We start from the raw sequence: 10,211 nt of genomic DNA on the forward strand, positions 1-10,211 counted from the left end.
CGCGGCCGGCCACGTAGTATATACCACAGCCCGCGTAGAGTATAGCACAGCCTGCATAGAGTATAGCAATGTGGGCATCCTATCCCTGTAAAAAAAAATAAAAAATTAAAAAATAGTTATATACTCACCTTCCGGCGCCCTGATGCTCCTCGCGCGCTCCGGTCTTAAGAGTGCATTGCGGTCTCGCGAGATGATGACGTAGCGGTCTCTCGAGACTGCTACGTCATCATCTCGCGAGACCGCAATGCATGGAGTAGTCACTGGAGCGTCGTGAGGATCGGGAAAGGCCTGTTCTGGATCCGGGGTGCCGACAGACGGTGAGTATATAACTATTTTTTTTATTTTTTTTTTTAGGCAGCATCAATAATAAAAAGTTGGTCACACAGGGTTAATAGCAGCGTTAACGGAGTGCGTTAAGCCGCGGCATAACGCGGTCCGTTAACGCTGCCTTTAACCCTGTGTGAGCGCTGACTGGAGGGGATTATGGAGCGGGCACTGACTGCGGGGAGGAAGGAGCGGCCATTTTGCCGCCGGACTGTGCTCGTCGCTGATTGGTCGTGGCAAAAACAATCAGCGACTTGGGATTTCCGTGACAGACAGAAGGACAGACAGAAAGACGGAAGTGACCCTCAGACAATTATATAGTAGATTCTTAGTATATTAGTAATGAAATAAGTGAAATATTGAAAGCCAGCAGAATGGACCTCATATATTGCCAATAAGCATCTCATGTTACGTGGCATGAAAACCCCACCCATAAAGGACATATTAGAGATGCCCATCACTTTAATTGGATTGTATCATAACTAGCCCATGAACAAGTCGTGTTTGTTTTTGTGTTTTTTTTTTTTTTGTTTGTTTGTTTTTTAAACCTGTAAAGAAAAGTAATGACTTTTAATAACACAAATTGCATCATTTGGTAATGTAAAAGCTTTGTGTTTTTCAGACTCACGTCTGCATTCAGCAAACTGCGCTGGACTTAATTGGCCGAGGAGTGGAAGTTCACATTGTGGCAGATGCTTCTTCGTCAAGAAGCATGATGGATCGAATGTTTGCCTTAGAGGTAATCAAGCTCTGTGCTCAGTGTTCTTTGCATTCGCTCAGTTTTTAGTTCTTCTTGATGTTCTGGATGTTAATCCTTTAATGGAAACTTTATTTTGGGGTTGGAGCAGACTTGATAATGAGTTCTCTTATATTTTTGTGAAGCATTTTGCTCATGAGATTGTGGATTGTTTTTATATCCCTTGTATCTGATGTTTCTCAGTGTAATTTACCATATGAGTCAATGCACGTTGAGAAAGGTATAGCTAGAAAGTTTTCTTGAAGAAAAAAATGGCTGATTATCGAACGTTCTAAATTGAATACTAGATTACTAAACAGTCACTGTGCTGCCGGGCTGTTCGTTCTCCTGCAGCTCTAGCTATCTGTGAGTTATGAGAGCTTGAACAGATGGGTCGTGGAACAGCTTGAAAATATGAAGTGCTACATATTGAAAATACCCCAATTCATAAAAACAATGCCGGTCTTAATGAGGGAATGTGTTGGAATCAAACCTTTCTGATTCATTAAGAGGTGGACGCCTCTTAATGAATCATGGGAGTTTGACAAGTGACATTCGCCTTACCACAAGTTTTATTCCAGTCAAAGACTGGAGTAAGATTTCTGGAGTAAAGTACATGCCCTCTTCCATCCCCGTTTCCTCCCATTTTAGCAGAGCTGCGAGAAACTGCCCTGAAAACACCAAAAGTCACAATATTTGTTTCAGAATTTTGACTTTTCCTAATTCTGCAATAATTTCATTGATGAACTGGGGCCTATATATTTACTGTTTTAGCCTCATCGCCACTCATGCAGATCTGCACATGCGCGCCACTCACTCCGGCAGCGTCACTGTGTGAGCGCCGGCCAGGGCCGTAGTCATGGCCCCCACAGATGTCTGCTTTAGCGCGCCCTGGCCACCCACACCATATACATATACACATACACACTCACTCGTACACACTCACACTTTCACTCATTCTGTCTCACTTGGCTGGTTCTCAGGGTCCTCCCTGAGTCGCAGAGAAACTTCTTCCTTCACTTTAGTACATAGAGACAGTCCAGTTCCAACTTTAAATGAACAACTTGACTTTATTCCATACGCAGCACGTCCAGATCAGTTACAGCTTTGACATGGGATTCCACACAGTACACATCCTTCACTCTGCCTGTGTTCCTCATGTCTCCGGTCATGCTCCCGGATAGTTTAGGAGTTCACCTGTCCTTTTCGCTCCAGACCTAAGGGCATCTGCCCATGTAGAAAGCTGCCACAACTTGGATCAACCTGCGTTTCTATTCTGCGGTGACTTCTGCTGTAGCCTTCTCCTGTAGCTTCTGGCCACTATAGACTCTGGATGGCTGGGCTCCTAGCATCACAACATTGCAGGGTCACTATGCTGTCCCAGGGCTCTAAAGCCCTTCCGGACTGTTTGGGCTTCCTGGCCCTACTGCTCACAATCAGGAAATGTTCCTAGCTTACCCACAGTGGGCCCTCCTGTCTTAACTATGTATCCTAAGGTACCCCATCTAGTGTCCTAATTGAGGTACTGCACTTTCCCAAGGAGACAGAATACATTCCACAGCACATGAGTAAAAACAGTATAGACAGAGTAACACATTGAGAACCGGGATGAGTAATAATAACATCCCTGTAACCCCCTTACAACTGTGCTTCTGAAGCCAGGTGTACACTTCCCGGCTCCAGAGGTGCACTGCGCATGACCAGAAGCTCAGAAGATGGCTTCCGTTCGTGCACAGTGCGCGCCTCTGAAGCCGGGATGCGTACATCCAGCTTCAGTGACGCTGCCCGAGTTAGCGGCGCGTGTATGCAGATTTGCATGAATTGGTGATGACGCCGCTTGTGCATATTAAGTTATCACGCCCATCTGGGAGTGATGATATGGAAAGAGGGCTGACAAGTCTGGGGCAACTAATTCCCCATCGACTAGTCGAAGCCCTCAATAGCCTAGGAAAAGCTGAGTTTATAAATCTATTTTAAAGCATTTATTTAACTCAATTATGTTATACAGGGCTGGTTAGGGAGGGAGTTTAATCACACATTGCTGAATGCTGCTAGATTAAAGGGAACCTGTCAGGTCCCTGTGACCTCCAAACATCAGGATTTTTATTCCATTTTTTTTTTTTTTTAATGAATTTCAATCTTTTCATGAATACGTCTCATGTCATCCATCCAGATAGCTTTCTCCACACATGTCCCATAGGGCTTTATTAAAATCAAAAGTAGGTTATAGCTGGTGGTCTGTCACTAAAATGGCCCTGATTGAGCTGAAGTTTTGTCGTATTTGTTGCTTCTTTCTGCGTATAACTGTCATATTGTGGAGACATTTCCGAATAATTCTGCATTTTCCTTGAGACGTCAGTGAGCTGTGAGCTGATCAGGTTTGTTACCCGATGTATCCAGCAAAAAAAGGGTGAAAGTGGGTGGAAACATTGAGCAGCGGATGACCCAGCTAAATTGTGTTAAGACCTTGCCGTCTGTGCCCCCAGCTAGTCTCTGAAAAGTCACTAAATCGTCCTGGCATAAGTGCGAATTGAGTTCTCTGAATAAACACGCTGTGCTGACATTTACAGCTTTGAACAGCAGTCACTGCGGGCAAAATCCATGCATCAATAGCTGTGCCCTATGAAATCATTACACAAAATGGCATCATTATACTCCTGTAACTAGCGGAGGGTTAGAGGTAAGCACCGCTGTGTTCCCTGCAGAGACAAAGCCTCAAAAAATCACTAGTTATTTACAGAGAATACAGTGACTAATTTATATTATATGTGGTACAGGATTTTTTTGAAGAAAATGTTTATTTCACTTTTAACCCCACTCACCACTGAGTAATTTTTACCGTTTGAGAACCACAAATTTATTTCCATCTCATAATTCTGGATTTCAAAATATTAATTTTTGTAGTGCCTTTTTTTTTCTGCAAGAGCTGCACTTTCTGTACTTTAAAAAGGGTTAGCCGTCCACTACTTTTAAAGGTAACTAATGAATCAAGGGAGGAGTAAGAAATTAAAAAAATGGTAGTACGACCCTCACCGGTTTCCTGAGATCAACATCCTTTGGGTTATGTTGCATGACTGCGGCAGCCTTCACATTCCATCCGAACAGGAAGAAATATCTCTTCTTGAATTCTTACTCCACTGTCACGACTGCTGCAGGGAGAGCTGCACACAGCAGCGAGGGAGGTGAGCAACACGCCGAGAACTAACCAGGTAACAACTAGAACCTGAACCGACAGAGTAGGAGGTGGTCGGGGCGGAGTCAGACGCCGGGGTGCAGAGAAGAGAGAAACACAGGAGAGTAGTCAAACAAGCCAAGACCTGAACCAGGAGATCACAAAGTACCTAAGGGGTGAGACAGGGGATTGTCAGAAATCCAGAAGAACAAACAGAGTAAGGCATGGAGAGCAATTGCAAACCGGGCACACACTCCAGGGGTCAGGCACACAGACTAGAACCGAAAGTATAACTGACAGCGAATCCTAGTGTGGAGTGAGTATAAATACCCCTCCCAGATCAAAGGGGGAGGCCAGCAAAATTAACTCTGAGAGAACAGGACATTAACCATGTCCTAACCATGACATCCACTTTGGTCCAATTTAGGGTTAACATTTATAGTAGGGGACTACCGCTTTAACATTTTGCAATACATGTATATTACAAGTCCATCCAGGGAACCTTGGTCAGGATTTTTGTCTTTCCAATAAATGAGACTTAAAGGGGTTCTACACTAATATAACACTGATGGTCCACTCTAGACTATGGATTGGCCCTCAAAGATGAATTGTTTAAGAAGCCAGAAACCACCAGTGACAGGGTTGGGGAGCTTTGCATGCACTACCCCTCTGCCTTTTACAGAGGCACCATACAGGGAAGCAGTGTTGAATGCTGCAACATGGGCCCATTCTTCAAAGAAATGCTACAAACCAATCATTCTGTCGATCGGCAGGAGTTGCAGAGGGTGGACTATTACTCCATTCTAATCCGTGTTCCTGTTACTCCCATTGGCAAAATATTAGTAGCAGTTTTTTTGTTTTTTTTAATTTCACACAATAGAAATAAGATTAGCTTTTTCTTGGTATAGGTAAACCCTATATAGTGTAATATACTCAACATGATCAAAATATGTTGAGGATATTTAACAATATTCCGTTTAATGTGGCATTTGTCAGCGATAAAATGTTGTTTGTTCAGGCCACACGTTCACCCATTCAGTATTTGGTCAGTATCTTCCATCAGTATTTATAACCAAAACCAGGAGTGGGTGATAAATACAGAGGTGGTGACGTGTTTCCATTTAACTTTTCCTCTGATTTTTCTACACTTGGTTTAGGATTACAAATACTGAACGTGTGAACGTGGCTGCTCTGTTTGAAGTACTCTTTTAATACTATGTCTAACCATCTGAAAGACTCCTCTCATCCGAAAACAGAGATAGACGCATATGTTTTGTCTTTCTGTAGGAACAAGAACACACTTCCATGCTTTTGTATGGCAGTCCAATAATTCAGACCATAATAGTATTTGCCAAATCAAAGGAATTTTATACGTCCGGTGGATATAGTCTACACACCCCTGCTAACATGGCAAAGTTTTATTACTATGTAAAAGAAAATCATGCCAAAAATTGAAAAATTTAAGTGAAATCTTTAGGTTGGGAAAAGAAGGATACTTTGCTGAAGTACTGTTTGAATTTGTCAGCAATCAGTCTTTTTAAATTGGAGACTATCATCATGGCACATCTAGAATCTTTTTGCCCACTCTTCCTTGCAGTACTGCTCCAAATCTGTCAGATTGCAAGGGCATCTCCTATGTACAGCGCCCTCTTCAGGCCAGCCCACAGTTTTCAGTTGGATTCAGGTCTGGGCATTGGCCATTTTGAAATGTTGAACTTCTTCCCACATGCTTTTAGCAGAGTCGATGTAGTGTTTGGCAGAACACAGCAGGGCTTGGATGTTTTTTCTTTGTAAGAAAAAGCGTCCGTGTTTCTACCCTAACCCACGAGCCACACATCTGAAGAATATGCGAGATTGTCGTCACATGCAGTACACAGCTAGTTCAAGCAGCTCTTTATGGCCACATTCACTCTTTAAGTATTTGTAAGCCAAAACCAGGAGTGGGTGATAAATACAGAAGTGGTGCATATGTTTCTATTATACTTTCCCTCTGATTTCTTCCACTCCTGGTTTTGGCTTACACATAGTGATGTAAAATACATGTGAACGTGGCCTTAATGTTGTTGTAGGCCTTTTTTCATCCTTCCAGACCAATTTTCTTGTCTTTTTCTACAGTTTTTGAGGAACATTGCATTCTAGGTAACGGCACTCTTGTACCAAATTTAAGCCATTTCTTGATGACCGTCTTCAGTGTCCCTTGGTATATCTAATGCCTGGAATTTTTTTTTTTGTTCCTTTTCTCCTGACTGATAACAGTCTACAACACAGCAAAGGGATCTTATTGTTATCTGTTTTATGGACTGTGGCTTTTGCTGTGATATTCAAGTAAGAAAAGGTCATGAAAATCCTACCGTACTTGAACAGAAACTTTGTTTTATTCAGAATCGCTAAATGATGGTGGCTCAGTCCTGACTACTATTTAACATGAGCTTAAATGGGACTGGCGAATTTTGAACACTACTGCATCCCCAAATATATACGCCAAGTTTTTCAGCCCTTTTTTTTTTTTTTTTTTTTTGTTCTGAAAACTTCCACCTATAGATTAGTCATTGTACTAGAAAGATGGCGGGGGAGGGGAGCAGCGGGTCACAGAGGCAGGAGGCTGCGGCTAAAGCCTGTGCCCGCTGCTAAAAAGAAATGAATATTCATCTCGCTGGCAGTGAATATTCATTTCTCTTATAACGCGCGCAGTTACAGCCGCAGCCGCCAGCTTCCAGCAGCGGCCGGGCTCTCAAGGGTGCCCGCTCATTAAGGGAATGATTATTCACCTCTCTCCACTTCCCATAGACGTGGAGTGAATATTCATTACCTTAATGAGCGGGGACACGTGATCGCTCAGCCTGAAGAGCTGCTGGCACCAGAACGAGATGAAGAGAGCGTGCTCAGGGAAGGGGAGTAGTTTTTTTTTTTTTTTTTTGGCATGCATGCAAGGACGGGGAGCCATGCATGTCTGACTTATACTCACGTCAATAAGTTTTCCCCGTTTTTCGCGGCAAAATTAAATGCCTCGGCTTATACATGAGTATATACGGTAAGCGGGTGTTCACAATTATACAAGTGCATTATTTTAGTTTGGTTATTTTAATTTCCCCCTTCTTAATGGATTTGTACAGATTATGGGTTAAATTTTAGGTGGAAAAAGTTAGGAATTGATTTTTCTTAGTATGATTTTTTTTTTTTTTCCATAACAAAATACACACGTTATACACACTGACCAGGCGCTGTGAGTTGTTTGTTTGATATTTTTTGTTTTTAAAGATACATTAGATCATAGTTTAAGTATTTTCTTTCATGATTGTACTTTTCTTTTGCAGCGTCTTGCAAGGAACGGGATTATAATTACCACAAGTGAGGCCGTACTTTTACAGTTGGTGGCTGATAAGGACCATCCTAAATTCAAAGAAATCCAAAATCTGATTAAAGCAAGTGCTCCCGAGTCCGGACTCCTTTCTAAAGTCTAACTGCAAAATGGATGACGCTTCTAATTGGATTCCATTTACTCGTGGTCTTATCCAGTACAAAGCAATTGCAGATCTGCACGAGTATTCCTTGCAGTGAACTGACATCTCCAATACATTCATGGATTCATTTGTAAACTAAATGATTGTCTGCGTGTCAAATGAAGTGAATACTGTAACTTGTGTAGCTGTTTATGGATATTGCTTCCGTAATAAATGGGTTCCTTGTGGTAGATCAGGACCAGGACTGTGCAGTCTTGGTCTTTATTATTTAACACAAGAGGCAGGGCTCTGCGATTGCTTGTCATTGTAAATCTGGTTTACATTTCTAAACGTTTGATGGTTGTTAAACGTATATGGTATGTAGAAATGCCAGTCACTTGTTGCATTGCATCTTCCACAGACTAGAAGGAAACAGATTATGCCATATGTCTACTTTAACCCTATTTCTATACATTTTTACCCAGTCTCAAGTCTATATTAAAAGGCTTATTTAGCCCTTACTGGAATTCCTACTAAAGCTTTTGGGATCCAAGTCAATGATTTCTCTGTAATCATCCAAATTCTCGTAGCAATAATTTGCAGTCTTCCAGGTAATAGTTTCTATGTTGCTATTTTGCACTATGAGATTAAAGCTGTCAACAAGTTAAAACTGGTCTGTCTGAATCAGGCCTTATTCACGTCACTTTTCTTTCATGTTATGTCCATTTAAAGAAAAATCAGAGCATGTCCTTCTCTAATCCATTTTCGCTGATCAGAATTTGCCATGCAAGTCTATGAATCACTGATGGAAGAAGAAGCTGTTTGTGGGCTTTGTTGTTTTTTATTTTTTTCAGACACAAAAACATACCAAGTTTGGGTTTAAAAAGTCTAAAGGTACCTTCACACATAACGATTTCGTTAACGATATCGTTGCTTTTTGTGACGTAGCAAAGATATCGTTACCGAAATCGTTATGCGTGACAGCGACCAACGATCAGGCCCCTGCTGGGAGATCGTTGGTCGCTGGGGAATGATCAGGACTTTATTTGGTCGCTGATCACCCGCTGACATCGCTGAATCGGCGTGTGTGACGCCGATCCAGCGATGTGTTCACTGGTAACCAGGGTAAACATCGGGTTACTAAGCGCAGGGCCGCGTTTAGTAACCCGATGTTTACCCTGGTTACCATTGTAAAAGTTAAAAAAAACAAACACTACATAGTCCCATTCCGGTGTCTGTCCCTCGCCGTTAGCTTCCCTGCACTGTGTCAGCGCCGGCCGGCCGTAAAGCAGAGCACAGCAGTGACGTCACCGCTGTGCTTTAAGGCCGGCGCTCATAGTCAGTGTGGGAAGCTGAAGGCGGGGGACAGACACCGGAATGTAAGTATGTACTGTTTGTTTTTTTTAACTTTTACAATGGTAACCAGGGTAAACATCGGGTTACTAAGCGCGGCCCTGCGCTTAGTAACCCGATGTTTACCCTGGTTACCAGGGGACTTCGGCATCGTTGGTCGCTGGAGAGCTGTCTGTGTGACAGCTCTCCAGCGACCACACAACGATGAAACAGCGACGCTGCAGCGATCGGCATTGTTGCCTATATCGCTGCAGCGTCGCTTAATGTGACGGTACCTTTAGGGGCAGGGAGAGCACTATCCTTATGAATGCACCAGACACCTAACCACCACTCTAAGGCTATGTGCAATTTCTGCGGCAATTACGCAACTCACTGCCGCGGGTAAAACGCATGTGGAATTGGCATGCATATTCGCACTAAACACAAGCGTTTTGCAAGCGTAATTAACTTGCAGAATGCTAGCGTTTTCCAAGCAATCTGTAGCATTGCTTGGAAAAATAATTGACAGGTTGGTCACACTTGTCAAGCATAGTGTTTGACAAGTGTGACCCACTTTTTACTATTGATGCTGCCTACGCAGCATCAATTGTAAAAAGATATAATGTTAAAAATAATAAAAAAATGTGTGCTATTCTCACCTTCCGGCAGCCTTCCCGATCCTCGCGATGCTCCCGGCAACTCCCGTTCCCAGTGATGCCTCGCGACAATGACCCCAGATGATGTAACATCTCGTGAGACCGCTACGTCATCACAGGTCATTGTCGCAAGGCATCACTGGGAACGGGAGCTGCCAGGAGCATCGCTAAGGCCTAGGCTGGATCCGGGGGGCCGCCAGAAGGTGAGTATATAACTTTTTTATTCCCAGGGCCTGGAGGAGAGTCTCCTCTCCTCCACACCCGGGTACCGTCCGCACATGATCCGCTTACTTTGCGCTTGGTGGGCATAGCCCCATGTGGGAAGTAAGCGGATCAATGCATTCCGCACAAAGAATGAGCATGCTGCGTATTTTTCCGCAATGCGATGCCATCGCCAAAAAATACGCAGCCTTAGCACAACATTGCAGAATCCCTTTGAATTCAGTGGGTTATGTATACATTTTCACTGCGAAAAAACGCATATAATCCGCAACGTGTGCACGTAGCCTAAGGGGCACGGGAAGCACTATCCTTATGAATGCACCAGACTC

At 43.2% G+C, this 10,211-nt stretch overlaps 1 protein-coding gene across 1 annotated transcript in view; it reads left to right on the top strand.

Moving 5' to 3' along the window:
* Positions 1–7,937, top strand: part of ISOC1 (isochorismatase domain containing 1) — a 46,617-nt gene extending 38,680 nt beyond the window's left edge. Inside the window, exons 4-5 of the mRNA XM_069754030.1 lie at positions 947–1,063; positions 7,547–7,937. Coding sequence (XP_069610131.1) covers positions 947–1,063; positions 7,547–7,693 — 264 coding nt within the window. The 3' untranslated portion in view covers positions 7,694–7,937. The remainder of the gene's footprint in view (positions 1–946; positions 1,064–7,546) is intronic.
* Positions 7,938–10,211: the final 2,274 nt, after the last annotated feature.

Source organism: Ranitomeya imitator, chromosome 1 (genome assembly GCF_032444005.1).
Source record: "Ranitomeya imitator isolate aRanImi1 chromosome 1, aRanImi1.pri, whole genome shotgun sequence".
NCBI classification, from domain to species: Eukaryota; Metazoa; Chordata; class Amphibia; order Anura; family Dendrobatidae; genus Ranitomeya; species Ranitomeya imitator.